General features: G+C 40.7%; 1 protein-coding gene across 1 annotated transcript; it reads left to right on the top strand.

The window, feature by feature from the left end:
• Nucleotides 1–7219: 7219 nt before the first annotated feature.
• On the top strand, nucleotides 7220–8384 carry LOC138889393 (DNA polymerase delta subunit 3-like). Its single transcript, XM_070172697.1, has 4 exons — nucleotides 7220–7523; nucleotides 7620–7769; nucleotides 7856–8160; nucleotides 8253–8384. Exons 1-4 carry the CDS (start codon nucleotides 7220–7222, stop codon nucleotides 8382–8384), a joined length of 891 nt encoding a protein of 296 aa, XP_070028798.1.
• Nucleotides 8385–15567: the final 7183 nt, after the last annotated feature.

The raw sequence follows: 15567 nt of genomic DNA, 5'->3' as shown, positions 1-15567 counted from the left end.
GGTACCATAAACCAACATAGAGGGAGTTGCCCCGGTTGATATGCGAACTGTAGTGCGGTATCCCAACAAAGCAAAAAGTAGCTTCTCTTGCCATTATTTGTGGTTTTCTACCATCTTCCTTAGTATCTTCTTGATGTTTTTGTTGGCGGCTTCTACGGCTCCATTCATTTGAGGTCTAGGTTGTGGAATTCTTGTGCTTGATTTTGAAAGTTTCACACATGGCTTTTATCAAATCACTATTGAGGTTAGCAACATCATCAGTAACGATGGACTCGAGAACTCCGAACCGGCAAATGATACGATCTTTGACAAAGCCTGTGATGACTTTTTGGGTGACAGCTTTGTAAGATGCAGTCTCTACCCATTTCGTGAAGTAGTCAATGGCTACCAGAATAAACCTGTGTCCATTTGAAGCAGTGGGCTCGATCGGGCTAATGACATCCATTCCCCAAGCAGCAAATGGCCAAGGTGAGCTTGTTGCATTGAGTTCATTTGGTAGCACTTTTATCATATTGGCATGCATTTGGCACTGGTAGCATTTGCGAACATATTGGATGCAGTCTGTCCCCATAGTCATCAAAAAGTAACCGGCTCTAAGTATCTTCTTAGCTGAGACAAATCCATTCATATGCAGGCCGCAGGTCCCAGCGTGTACGTCCTCGAGTAGTTTAGAAGCCTTTTTTGCATTGACACATCTTAGCATTCCCAAATCAGGAGTTCTTCTATTCAAGTTTCCCCCGCTGTGGAAAAAGTGATTGGACAATCTCTGAAGTGTGTGTTTCTGAGTGTGGTTTGCATGCTCCGGATATTCTCCTTTTGCCAAATACTCTTTGATGTCATGAAACCAAGGTTTTCCATCTGCTTCTTCTTCAACATAGGCACAATACGCCGGCTGATTATGAATCCTCACCGGGATGGGATTAATGAAATTCTTGTCTGGATGCTGTATCATAGATGACAAGGTGGCCAATGCATCGGCAAAGTCATTCTGAATTCTGGGTACGTGCCGAAATTCTATCTTCGTTAACCTCTTTCTCAATTCCTGTACATGGTGCAGATATGGTAATATCTTGGAATTCTCTGTGGCTCACTCTCCTTGTACTTGGTGCACAAGCAAATTTGAATCACCGACTATCAACAGCTCCTGAATTTCATGTCGACCGCCATGTTGAGTCCTAGTATGCAGGCTTGTTGGCCCAAGTTCAGATGAAGTTTTGAAGAATGACAAATAAACTCAGTCATGGACCAGGTTCATCATGTGAGGCATAGTATTTATCAACCTAGACATGTGAGATACACGTGAAGGAGATAAGTCTCAGTAATCAAGCAGCAATATCTCCTGAACTGATCGAAAAGGTTGCATATTGGATAAGGAGAGAAAGTCTCCTTATGGGAAGAGGACACAATCACATAATCCAGATAAATGATAGGGTTGGAGTTTGTATTGAACAAGGACTCAACTTCGATGGAAGATCAGCAATTAAGTCTCAATCAAACTCTGATTACTAACTCATTAAATAACAATGGCTGTTCTCTTTTACAGGTGTTGCACATACGCAAAAGTTAAATGTGAATAGGGAGCAAAATAGCAACGCTTTTTGCAAGCAGTTTGCATGAAATTCAAGTGTGCAAACCTGAAGCTACTTGAACGAGATAGAAGAACCAGTTCCGTTGTGTTTATTCTTATTCTAGTTCAATTATAGTAGGTGGTTTAAAGTTGTACCTTTTTAGCTTTCATAGAAGCATTTGTAATAGGTACTTTAAGTGTTCAAGTTATAGGCTAACTTGAAGGTGTCACAACAGTTGAGGTTGTGTGCTACACAGGGATTAGAGTTAATCCTTAGGTTTACAAAGAGTTTTGTAAATGTTGTTTTGGCTCGGTGATTTTAGTGGATGTTTGGGAAAATCCTACTGAGTAGTAGGTTGTGATTTTTTCACCTTTTGAGCCAAGTGTTTTCCACGTAAAAATCTCTGTGTTCTTTATTTTCTGTACTTTTAATTCCGCAACAGTAGCAGTTAGATGAATTGATTAAGGAATCCAAGAATATTGCTACTCTCAGACTAGATGAACTGATTGGAAATCTTACTGCTTATGAACTAAGAAGGCAAACCATGAAGATGGATACACCCAAGAAGGAGAGAAGCCTAGCTCTCAGAATTGCTGAAGGTTCAGATCTGGAAGATGATGAGATGGCTATGATCACTAGAGAATTCAAAAAGTACCCGATGAGAGGAAAAAGTTCTTCAAGAGGTACAACCTTCAACAAGTCAAGAGCTCCTAAGAAACAGACCAATGAGGGTTGCTACTACAAGTGTGGAAAGACTGATCACATGATCAAAAACTGCCCTCAATGGGAAATTTAGTGGAAGAAAGAAAGGGCTGAACGAAGGAATAGGAAGAAGGAATAGGTTCAACCAAAAAGGAACAAAGGTTCAACCAAGGCTATGGTTGCTGCTTAGGGAGAAACTTCAGATGAAGATTAGGAAGATGAAGCTGAAGAAGAGCAAGCACTGATGGCCATCGGAGAATCAGATGATGAACAAGAGGTAAGTATCCTTCATCTCAAAAATAAAATTAAATTTTTGTCTAAAGAAAAGTTGGCTGAGCTACTACTAGACTTCATTGATGAGTCTGAGATAATTAACAATGAGAAAGAAGTTCTGTCTAGGGAATGTGTGATCCTAAAAGCAAAATGCAAAAGTCTAGAGTGTAGGGCTAATGAGAGTGATAACAAAAATGCTGAGTTGAAGAACCAAGTTCTTGAACTTGATAACAGTGTCCTAGAACTTAGGTCTGAAAACTTAAAACTGAAACTAGGAACAGGAAAGAAGAAATTTGATCACACATATCTCACTCTAGAAGAAAACTTGGGAAAAATGAAAGATGAATCGTATAATAAAGATGAACTCATCAAAGTCCTGAAGGAAGATCTAGGAAAGGTGAAACATGAACTAGACAGAACTTGCAAGTGGAACAAGGCTTCTGATGCACTCTCTTGGCTGCAAGAGCATCACAGTAGTGACAAAAGAGGACTTGGCTATGTGACTCAAGCTCCAAAATGGGACTCTAGAAGCAAGTACCTCACTCTTCCTGAAAATAAAATCTGCACACACTGTGGCAAGGCTGACCAGTACAAAATGAATGTAATGCAAAAGAAAAGGCCAGTCAAAAGAACAAAGTCTTTGTTCAAGAGAAAAACAAGTTGCCTGGGTGGCAAGAAGGAATCTAATTCATCCTTTTGCCTATAGAAAGGGACCCAAACTAGTTTGGGTTCCTAATACTAACCCCTGATTTCTTTTTGCAGGTCCAAGTGAAAGGGAAGAGCCAAATATAGTATATGGATAGTGGCTTCTCAAAACATATGACTGGGAACAAGGACCAGTTCCTTTCACTTGAGGACTTAAAAGGAGGTAATGTCTCCTTTGGCAATGGAAAGAAAGGTGAGATAATTGGGGTTGGAAAGGTAGGCAAAACAGATTCTCATTCCATAGAGAATGTCTACCTGATAGATGACTTGAAATATAGCCTAATAAGTGTGTCACAATTGTGTGACAGACATTATCTTGTAGCTTTTACCTCTACCAAATGCTTTGTGATTAACCTTACCACTGACAAGATTGTTTTGCAGGGAAAAAGAGTTAACAATATTTACATTGTAGATTTGTCTACTCTCTCAGAAAATGAACTCACTTGCTTAAGTGTGTTAGTTAATGATCCCCTCCTGTGGCACAAAAGACTTGGTCATGCAAGTCTAAATCAGCTAAACAAATTAGTTTCTAAATACTTGGTGATAGGGTTACCTAATATCAAGTTCAAGGAAGACAAAGTTTGTGAGGCATGTGCAAGGGGGAAGCAGGTAAGATCATCTTTCAAAAGCAAGAAAATGGTAAGTACAACCAAGTCGTTGGAACTGGTCCATATGGATCTATGTGGTCCAATGAGAACCATGAGCAGAGGTGGAAAGAAATATGTAATGGTGCTTGTCGATGATTATTCTAGATTTACCTGGGTTTTATTTCTAACCTCCAAAAATGAAGCATTCGACATGTTTATTGCATTTGTTAGAAAAACTCAGAAACAATTAGGAAATCAACTTGCATCCATTAGGTCTGATCATGGAACTGAATTTGAAAATTCCAAGTTTGCTGAATTCTGTGATGAAAATGGTATAGATCATAATTTCTCTGCCCCTAGGACCCCTCAACAAAATGGAGTAGTTGAAAGGAAGAATAGAACTCTGGAGGACATGGCTAGAACCATGCTGCTTTCTAGTAAATTGCCCCACAGCTTTTGGGCAGAGGCCGTAAACACTGCATGTTACATAATCAATAGATGCATGACAAGACCTCTGGTAGAGAAGACTCCCTATGAATTACTTAAAGCGAGAAAACCAAACATATCCCATCTTAGGGCATTTGGTTGCAAGTGCTATGTGCACAATAATGGAAAAGACTCCCTAGGTAAGTTTGATCCCAGAAGTGATGAGGGAGTATTCTTGGGATATTCTTCACATAGCAAAGCATATAAAGTGTTTAATAAAAGAACTCTGTGTGTAGAAGAAAGTGTACATGTATTATTTGATGAAACTAACATACTTTCTGAGAGACAGGAACATGAAGATGAAGCCATTGGATTGGTAAAGGAATTGATTGAATCCCTAGCACAAGTCAAAGTGGAATCAACAGAAGGAACAGGTGATGGAATAGGTCCTTCAAATCAGGGAAACCTGACAGGGGGAACTAATCAAGGAGAAATTGAATCAAACCCCCTAGAGGAACTTGTTCATGAACCTGTTCCTCAGCAACAGAACATGGGAGAGACATCTAGCAGAAACCAGTTGGTTGTGAAACCTCAAAAGTATCAAAGTTCTCATCCCATTGAGAACATTATTACTGATCCAACATCTGGAGTCAAAACTAGATCACAGCTAAAGAATCTGTGTGCTTTTGATGCTTTCCTATCTCTTATTGAACCTAAAATGTTGTTGAGGCTTTGCAGGATGCAGATTGGGTGAATGTAATGCAAGATAAACTCAACCAATTTTAAAAAAGTCAAGTTTGGCATCTAGTTCCGAGACCCAAGGACAAATCAATCATTGGTACAAAATGGGTCTTCAGAAACAAACTTGATGAAGATGGAACAGTTACAAGAAATAAAGCAAAACTGGTGGTACAAGGATATAGCCAAGAGGAGGGCATAGACTATGATGAGACATTTGCTCCAGTTGCAAGACTAGAGGCAATCAGACTCCTCATAGCCTTTGCAACACACATGGAATTCACTCTTCATCAGATGGATGTCAAAAGTACCTTCCTGAATGGCTACCTAAAGGAAGAAGTGTTTGTGAAACAACCTCTAGGGTTTGAGAGCAAGGAATGTCCTGAGTATGTGTACAAGTTAGACAAGGCTCTCTATGGGCTCAAGCAGGCCCCAAGAGCTTGGTATGAACTATCCAAATTCCTATTGGAGCATGGTTACAAAAGAGGTAAAATTGACAGTACCTTATTTTTAAGGGAAAAAGGTAAAGATCTCCTTGTTGTGCAAATATATGTGGATGACATCATATTTGGGGCTACCACTGATAGGCCGAGTAAGGACTTTGCAAAACTAATGGGCAGTGAGCTTGAAATGAGCATGATGGGTGAGATTAACTTCTTTTTAGGCTTACAGATCATACAAAGTCCAAATGGAACCATGATCCATCAACAGAAGTATACAAAAGAGTTAATTAAAAAGTTTAAAATGGAGGAATCTAAAGAAATAGACACACCCATTGCAACTTCCACCAAATTAGATATTGATGAACCTGGTTCATCAGTCGATCAAAAGTTGTATAGGAGTATGATTGGTTCACTCTTGTATCTTACTGCAAGCAGACCTGGCATCGTTTTCAGTGTAGGGCTTTGTGCTTGTTTTCAAGCAAATCCAAAAGAGTCTCACTTGACTGTGGTAAAGAGGATACTGAGATATCTGAAAGGCACCATTGATCTGTGTCTCTGGTATCCTAAAGGTAGTAATTTTGATATAGTTGGATATGCTGATGCTGATTATGCAGGTTTCTTAGTGGACAAGAAAAACACCTCTGGTATGGCACACTTCCTTGGTTCATGTCTTGTGTCATGGGCTACCAAAAAGCAAAATTCTGTGGCCCTATCTACTGCTGAAGCTGAGTATGTTGCTGTTGTTTCCTGTTGTGCTCAATTGCTATGGATCAAACAATAGCTGGTAGATTTTGGAATTGAAGTGGGATGTATTCCAATATTCTATGATAACACTAGTGCTATAAGTATGACAAAGAACTCTGTTCATCATAAGAGGACTAAGCAAATAGATGTTAGACACCACTTCTTAAGAGATAACTATGAGAAAGGATTGATTTCAATAGAATTTTGTGCTACTAATAAACAAATAGTTGTCATATTCACTAAAGCACTGAGTAGAGAAAACTTTTAGAGGAACAGGTTGGAGTTAGGGATGATTAAGATCACCTAATAGGTCCAGTTCAGAATGCACAATGAAAAATAATGTTTTTTGGTTAGGAGTTCTAACTTTGTATAAATATCTAGATCAATTCTTACTCAGTTTCATACTTTAATTAGTATACTCCTGTGACATGTGTATGACTCACTGATCTCTTACAAAGTTTCTTCTATTTTGGCATTTGAGGCATGTTCAAGAGAGTTCTATATAAAGAACCTAGTTCATCAGTATGTGTTCATATGAAAAGCTCAGGTATGTTTTCTATACTCTGCACAATTAGAAAGATCATTTTTCCAATCATGAGCAGAAGTCCTACATTCATCAAATTCCCAGAAATTCTATCGGTTGAGCATTGAACCAGTTTCGTTCCCCTAGAACTCTAAAAATCGAGATTTTTGCCTAAAATCTAGCGATGCCTAATAATCACTAAGAGACCGGAATTACATCTTGATTAGACTTCTAGTTGACCTCTGAAAAAGCTGTCGTTACTGCATTTAAGTCTAATCATCTTTAAATACATGCCACACCTCTTCTTCATTAGTCCATAACCGTCAAAACTCTTCTCAAGTTCTGATCGCCCTTCTTCTCTCCAAAATTCCCAAATTTTTCTCAAAGAAACAATCCACCATGACTAACCCCCAAGATAATCCTGGCACTCCCCCATCAGTATCCCCTTCGAATACATCCTCATCTACACCCCCTAGTGAAACCCCAAAACCTAGGTTTCGTAGGTAGAAAATGTTGGCCAGAAAAACTGTAGCTTCTGGAGCTCTAAGAAAAGTTCTAAATGAGAAATTGAAGGCTAGACAGAGGAAGGAAAGTCCTACTCAAGAATCTAACTCAAGCTCTGAGTCTGAAGCTTTTATTTCTGCCAGCGAAGGAGAAGAACATGGGTCTTCTGACACTGCCAAAATTCAAGAAACCCCTGGTGAGGTGAGCTCTTGTGTGGTACTCTCTATTGTGGTTGAAAATGTAGAAAATAGATTTGTCTTGGTTGGTCCTGTCAAAGATGTAAAGGGAGCTGAATCTAGTAGAAGTGGAGGTAAAAAGAAAGAAAAGGAGAGAGAGGGAGCAAGTGGTGATGAGAGGGGAAATGGGAAAGAAAAAGTTCTGGTTATCTGTTGAGGTGTTGAAGAAGGTGGCAACAAGTCAGGGGGAAGTGGTTCTGGGGAGGCGGCTGAAAGGCTTGTGCATCTAAGCAATCAACAAGATGAACCTGGTTCATCTATTGAGGAAACACTAGCTAATCTTCTGAAGAGGGTTGGGGCCAGTTATGATCCAAAGAAGCGTAAAGCTTCCACAAAAAGGCTCCAACTGCTTCCAAGCCAACAAAGAAAAGCAAAATGTCATCCCCAAAATCTACTGTACCTTCAGTACCTAAGGGAAGAGCCACTAGAAGCAGGGTCAGACAAAGTGAAGCTGAGTTACAGAAAGCTCTAGAAGAAAACAAGAAGAAAATGAAGGAGAAGGGAAAAACAAAGGTTGTGGAGAGTTCTGAGGTTGCAGAAGAAGAAGAAGAGGAGATGGAACTGGTCCATCAAGAAAGGGGAACAACTGTGGAGGTTCCTACACCCAAACCAAAAAGGGCCAAGGCTTCTTCCAAGAAGTCTTCCTCTGAACATGTATTTGCTGAACCCTCTTTAGCCAAAAGAACCAGATCTGCAGTGAAAGGTAAGCAGGTAAAAATTACTGAGGAAGAAGAAGAATAGAGTGGAGAAGAAGAAGAAGAGGAATCTGAAAATGAACAAGATAGGTTTGCCATCTTTGGCAGAAGAAATTTTTGAAAGGAAGACTGTTGAGAGACCTGGATGAGCCAAGAATGAGAAGACTGGTGGATGCCCTAGTTGTACAAGGTTGGAAGGACATGGTCCTTGAAATGGATAGGAGGTTGGCTAGGAAATAATTGATTGAGTTTATGGCCAATGCCACAGTGAAGAATGGGGTAATCACCAGTATAGTGAAAGGAGTAAGGGTGCAGTTTGATGCACTCAAATTGGGTAAGATTCTAGAAATACTTAGTGAGGGGTATGATGATTATACAAGGCAAAGGTGGCCATGTCTAGATTCTCTCCCTACTGCTCTTCAAATCACTAGGAATTTTTGTGATGCCGCAACTGCTGAAGATGGGCCTGAAGCCAGATTTGTGCAGAAAAGTGAGATGAGGCTTGAGCACAAGGTCTTGTTTGTATTTGTTAACAAGTGCTTGCTGCCCAGATAGGAGAGGAGGCACATTGTTAACTACATGGACATGGTTCTTATGGAGTGCCTTGTGAGAGGAATGCAGATCAATTGGCCTGCCTTTATTGTCAAATTACTGGACAGGGTCATAAATGGCTCCAAGGCTCATACCACCCCATATGGGTTCATATTGACTACTGTTCTGGATAGGCTGAATGTGCCTTTGAAGAAATGGGAGATGACATCAAGCAAGGAACACTTTGGCGTCAAGACTCTTCTGGCTTGTGACTATCCAGTCAATGCCACCCCAGTTGAACCTGGTTCATCTCTGAAGACACCTGTAAACAGCAAGGTTAGGGCTTTGGTTCAAGAGTATAGATCTAAGGATGCTGAAATTGCTTGGCTCCAGGCTCGTGTAGCTGAACTGGAAACTGAAAGAGATGGCCTTAGAAATGAGCTAGCAAAAGAAAAGGAGATGAGTGATGGGATGCTTCAGAATATGCTCAACCTTCTCCAAACCCAGCCCTCTAGTTCCTCCAAGCCTTAGGATGTCCAGTTGTTGTCTTCTGAAACAATCTAGTACCCCCGGTGACCCAGATTAGGGACTTTTTCATTTTTTTTGCTCATGCTTTGGAAGTTTTTCTTTCTTTTTGTGGTTTGTTGGTGGAAACATATCTTATCAATGAAGCTGTTGTTTCTCTTGTTCTATGAAGATTTTGCTCTTAATAGTTTGAATATGTTTGTTGATTATTGATGATTTCATCCATGTTTTCACTTGCAGTTGCCCAAGTGGCCATGAATAATTACTAAAATCTGGGATTCACAATGCATGCAACTTTTCGATGATGCCAAAAGAGGGAAGAGATATTGTGCTTTACTTTTTATTCTGAATAATGTGATATTTATAACCTAATTAAATCTGGTCCTTGATGATAAGTTAAAATTCTAAGTTAATGTGTTGATGGTCAAGCTGAGTTCCTACAGGTTCTTTGATTAGTAAAAACACAGAGTTTGCCATCATCAAAAAGGGGGAATTTGTTGGCCCAAGTTCATGTGAAGTTTTGAAGAATGACAAATGAACTCACTCATGGACTAGGTTCATCATGTGAGGCATAGTATTTATCAACCTAAACATGTGAGATACACGTGAAGGAGATAAGTCTCAGTAATCAAGCAGTAATATCTCCTGAATTGATCGAAAAGGTTGCATATTGGATGAGGAGAGAAAGTCTCCTTATGGGAAGAGGACACAATCACACAATATGGATAAATGATAGGGTTGGAGTTTGTATTGAACAAGGACTCAACTTCGATGGAAGATCAGCAATTGAGTCTCAATCAAACTCTGATTACTAATTCATTAAATAACAGTGATTGTTCTCTTTTACAGGTGTTGCACATACGCAGAAGTTAAACGTGAATAGGGAGCAAAATAGCAATGCTTTTTGCAAGCAGTTCATGTGAAATTCAAGTGTGCAAACCTAAAGCTACTTGAATGAGATAGAAGAACCAGTTCCATTGTATTTATTCTTATTCTAGTTCAATTGTAGTAGGTGGTTTAAAGTTGTACCTTTTTAGCTTTCATAGAAGTATTTGTAATAGGTACTTTGAGTGTTCAAGTTATAGGCTAACTTGAAGGTATCGCAACAGTTGAGGCTGTGTGCTACACAGGGATTAGAGTTAATCCTTAGGTTTACAAAGAGTTTTGTAAATGCTGTTTTGGCTCAGTGATTTTAGTGGATGTTTGGGAAAATTCTACTGAGTAGTAGGTCGTGGTTTTTTCACCATTTGAGCCAGGTGTTTTCCACGTAAAAGTCTTTGTGTTCTTTATTTTCTGTACTTTTAACTCTGCAAGAGTAGCAGTTAGAACACCTAGAAGAACCAGGTTCTTCTAGATCGAAAAATTGAGTACCACACAAATCATCCCCCCTCTTGTGTGGTATTGACGTTTAGAACATCAAGGCTTCATATTCTCCCATGTTGTTGGTGCAGCGAAATCTGAGTTTAGTAGATACCGGATAATGTTGACCAATTTATGATACCAAAACTGCTTCAATGCCCACTCCTTTGAAATTTGCAGCTCCGTCAAAGAGCATCCTCCAACCGTCGTATGCTTCGGTAATGTCTTCCCCTACGAACGACACTTCTTCATCAGGAAAATACATTTTCAAATGTTTGTATTCTCCTCCCACCGGGTTTTCAGCAAGATCTACCAAGGCTTGTCCTTTGACCGCCTTTTGAGTTATGTAGACGATATCGAACTTAATTAATAGTATCTTCCACTTGGATAACTTTCCAGTTGGCATGAGTTTCTGAAATATATACTTCAAAGGGTCCATCCTGGATATGAGGTATATGGTGTAGGCACAGAAGTAATGCCTTAATTTCTGAGTTGTCCAGGTCAAAGCACATCAAGTACATTCCAGCAGAGAGTACCGTGCTTCGTAAGATGTGAACTTCTTACTCAAGTAATATATGGCTTGCTCCTTCCTTCTTGACTCGTCCTTTGTCCCAGAACACATCCGAAGCTCCATCTAATACAGATAGATAGAGTAGTAAAGACCGCCCCGGCTCTGGCGGAACCAAAACTGGTGGTGTGGATATGTACTCCTTAATTTTGTCGAAGGTTTTCTGACACTCCTCGGTCCAACTTGTCTCGGCATCTTTTCTCAGCATCTTGAAGATAGGTTCACATATGACTGTGGACTGTGCTATAAAGTGACTGTTATTAGTGAGACGTCCCAGGAAGCACATCATGTCCTTTTTGCTCCTAGGTGGCGGTAACTCTTAAATATCCTTGACTTTAGATGGATCTAACTCGATCCCTCGACGACAGATGATGAATCCCAACAACTTTCTTGCGGGAACCCCGAATGCACATTTTGCAGGGTTCGGCTTCAAATTGTACCTCCTTAACCTGTTGAAGAACTTTCTCAAGTTTGCTATTTGATCTATGGCCCTCTTGGATTTGATAATAATGTCGTCCACATACACCTCTATCTCCTTGTGTATTATATCATGGAAGATGGTTGTCATGGCTCTCATGTAGGTAGCCCCAGCATTCTTGAGACCAAATAGCATCATCTTGTAGCAGTATACCCTCCATGGTGTAATAAAAGCTATTTTCTTTGCGTCTTCTTCGTCCATCCAGATCTGATGATAACCCCCAAAGAAATCTACAAAAAATTGGAGTTCATGTTTGGCGTAGTTATCGATCAGGATGAGTATGTTTGGCAGTGGAAAGTCATCCTTGGGACTTATTCTGTTTGAATCTCAATAGTCAACACATTCTCTGACTTTCCCATCCTTCTTTGTAACTGGCACAATGTTAGCTAACCAGGTTGGGTACTCGACCAGCTTGAGAACTTTGGCTTTAATATGCTTGGTAACATCCTCCTTGATTTTCAGGCTCATGTCTGGTTTGAACTTTCTGAGTTTCTGCTTCACTGGCAGACACATAGGATTAGTAGGCAACTTGTGAGCCACTATGGACGTGCTCAAACTGGTCATGTCATCATATGCCCATGCAAAAATGTCCTCATATTCTTTTAGAAAATGGATGTACTCCTCTTTCTCTGTTGGTGATAAGTGAATGCTGATGCGAGTCTCCTTGACGGTCTCGGCGTCCACCAAGTTTACTTCTTCGGTTTCGTCCAGATTGGACTTAGGCTTATTCTCAAAGTTTTCAACTTCCCTGACAACTTCCTCAGGTATCTCATCTTCTTCATCTGAATCACTATTCTCATGTTGCATTTCCTCATTACATATCACAGTCACCGGTTCATCAGGAAAAGTAATAATATCGTTGTAGAAAGAAAAAGTGTAGAAAATAGTAATGAATAATAAAGAGCAAATGCATTTGATTAAAATTAAACAACATCCAGACAAGTGTTCTCGATGAATCGAGCACTTATTTTTGAAACAAGCAAGTCTTTAAATCAAAATTACTGAAAATCTTAAATGCCTAGAATGGCTGTAGAAATAAAAACTGTCAGGCTACTCAGGGACTCGGCGGGCCCAAGGACGGTGTGGCGGTCCAATTCTTGAGAACAACTCCCTTCTTCATAATCTGAATAGTGAGGCTTTCTTCCTCCTCCTCCTCAATTATGGCATTACAGTCCATGTCTTCATCCTCCAAGAACAGATTCTTTAACCCAGCTAATGCTTTCTCTTCTGCAGTTCCCCATGTTGTATCAACTTGGTGAAAAACTTGATCTAGATGTGGCATTGGTTGCTCGAGAGGGTAATATGATCTGTGCCATGGAGGCGCCCAATGATTGTATTCTTGCCATGTGTACTGATATCCGAACCCAAAGGTAGTGCCATGACCCTTCAGCCGTATTGGTTTAGTGATGCCCTAGAGATTCTTCCCCAGCCCTTTGTCGGGATCATACCCAGACCATGCCAATATGCTTTCTATTTTACTGCTCCACCATTTGTCCTTCTCAATGGCATTGACACGCTTAATATGATGATAGGTTTCCCCTCCTAGCCTTCTTCTATGTCTAATAGCCGGGATGGTTTGACTAGTGTAAATAGGGTTACTCCCATCTCCGTGAATGATCACCTCTTGATGATTCCATTCAAACTTTATGGCTTGATGTAGTGTGGAAGCCACGGCCCCAGTGGCATGGATCCATGGTTGGCCCAACAAAAGATTATATGAGGTCGTTATGTCAAGCACCTGAAACTCGACATCGAACCAAGTTGGACCCATCAGCAAGCAAAGGTTAATTTCCCCGATCGTGGCCCTTTGAGAGCCGTCGAAAGCTTTCACGTTCATGCTTCCTACCCGTATTTCATGAAAACCTTTGTCTAACCTTTTTCAGAGTGTCTAACGGACAAATATTGAGGCTTGAACCTCCGTCAACTAAAACCCTGGCAATGAATTTGTCTTCAAATTGCACTATAATATGCAATGCTCGGTTGTGATTCAACCCTTCAGGTGGTAGCTCATCTTCGTGAAAGATGATCTTATGACTTTCTAGTACTTGCCCCATCATATTGGCCATCTCTCCACTGGTGATGTTAGTGGGTACATAAGTTTCACTCAGAACTTTCATTAAAGCATTTTTATGCGCCTCTGAATTTCGCAACAGTGACAGGATGGATATCTGAGCTGGGTTTTTGTTCTGATGGTCAAATGACGGAATACTCCTTTGCTTGTACTTTCCTCCATAGGTCATCTGGCCCTATTTCAATGACAGGATGCCAGGTAGTGGCATCCTTACTTGGTCCTCCCAAATGTTCAGGTGTATAGACTCTTCCAGTCCTAGTCATTCCTTGTGCACCATCAAATTCCTCCATTTTTGCCTTTCCCTTTCGCTGAGCTTCGGCAACGTAATCCTAGGGTATTGCTTTTGAGTCGAAAGGAGGTGTGGTTGATACTGTCACTGTGAAAGGTGTGACCACTTCTACTTCAAATGGAGCGGGGGTGGCCGTAGGTGGAGCTACCTCTACCTCAAATGGAATCGGTGCAGCTACCTCAACCTCGATTGGTGACTGAGTCTGTACCACAATAGGAGTAAGTGTGACTGCAACTTTAAAGTCATCGCCTTCTCGAATAAGCCCAATCGACCCCTCAGGGTCCCGTTCTTCGTTCGTCTCTATCACATGTACCCCACCACCTCTATGATTAAGGAGGGGATTGTTGCAGACATTGGGTGCAGCTTCTTTTGCCTATATAACCTTGTTATCAATTAGTGTCTTGATCTTATCCTTAATGTTCGGCACTCATCAGTGGTGTGCCCCTTCATATCGGAGTGGTACGCACAATATTTGTTCGGATTGACCCATTGGGATGGATTCTCTAATGCCACAGCAGGAATGGGGGTGACATAACCAGCGGCTTTCAACCTTTCATATAGTTGGTCGATGGGTTCAGCAATGGCAGTGTATTGTCTGGGTGGCTTGCGGTCGAATTTTGGTCATGGTCTTGGAAAGTTTTGGCGAGTTGGAGGTGATTGGAAATGGGATGGTTTGGAGTTATAGTTGTGATAAATAGTGGATAATTGGGAATATCTGGGAGATAAAGGCTGATATGTAGGCGGTGATGCTTGGTATATGGGCGGAGGTGTTTAATATGTGGGTGGAGGTGTTTGATATATGGGTGGAGGTGTTTGATAGGTAAGTGGAGATTTTGGGCCCTGGGCCACCATTACTGCCCCAACGTCTCTCTTCTTTGATATGTCGCCTGATTGTAATGCCTTATTTGTGGCCTGTAATGCCTTAAAATTTGTTACCAATCCCGCTTTTGATGCCTTTCTCAATTCTTTCACCAAGCTTGATGATATCGGAGAACTTATGGTTTTCAATAACCATTAATCTTTTATAATATTGTGGATTTTGTGCTCTGATGAAGAATTTGTTCATATGTTCCTCGTCCAAAGACGGGTTGACCTTGGCTTCTTCCGACCTCCAATGATTAGCATACTCGTGGAAAGTCTCGGTAGGTTTCTTCTTAAAATTCTGGATGTAGAAAACATCCGGTGCATTCTCTGTTTTGAACCTGAACCGGTCTATGAAATCTGATGCCATACTCACCCAATTGGACCATTTCTTGGGGTCTTGGCTGATGTACCAGGACAGAGCATCTCCAGTAAGACTCCTCATAAAGAGTTTCATTCGGATCTTTTCGTCTTTCCCGACCCAGACAAGCTTGTCACAATAGGTCCTCAGATGGACCTTGGGATCATACGTACCGTCAAACATCTCGAACTTGGGAAGTTTGTATCCCTCCGGCAGTTCTACATCTGGCTGTATGCATAGGTCTTCATAGTTCAAACCTTCTATTCCCATGTCGCCTTCGACACCCTGAACTTGACTCATCAATTTCTTGAGTTTTTCAGCCATGTTTTGAATGAACAGGTCCTTCTCGGAGGATTCTTGGGTATAGAAAATTGGTTGTA

This window comes from Nicotiana sylvestris, chromosome 4 (assembly GCF_000393655.2).
Source record: "Nicotiana sylvestris chromosome 4, ASM39365v2, whole genome shotgun sequence".
Taxonomy (NCBI): domain Eukaryota; kingdom Viridiplantae; phylum Streptophyta; class Magnoliopsida; order Solanales; family Solanaceae; genus Nicotiana; species Nicotiana sylvestris.
Note: the sequence above shows the minus strand (reverse complement) of the source record. Positions and strands in the feature narration are given on the sequence as shown.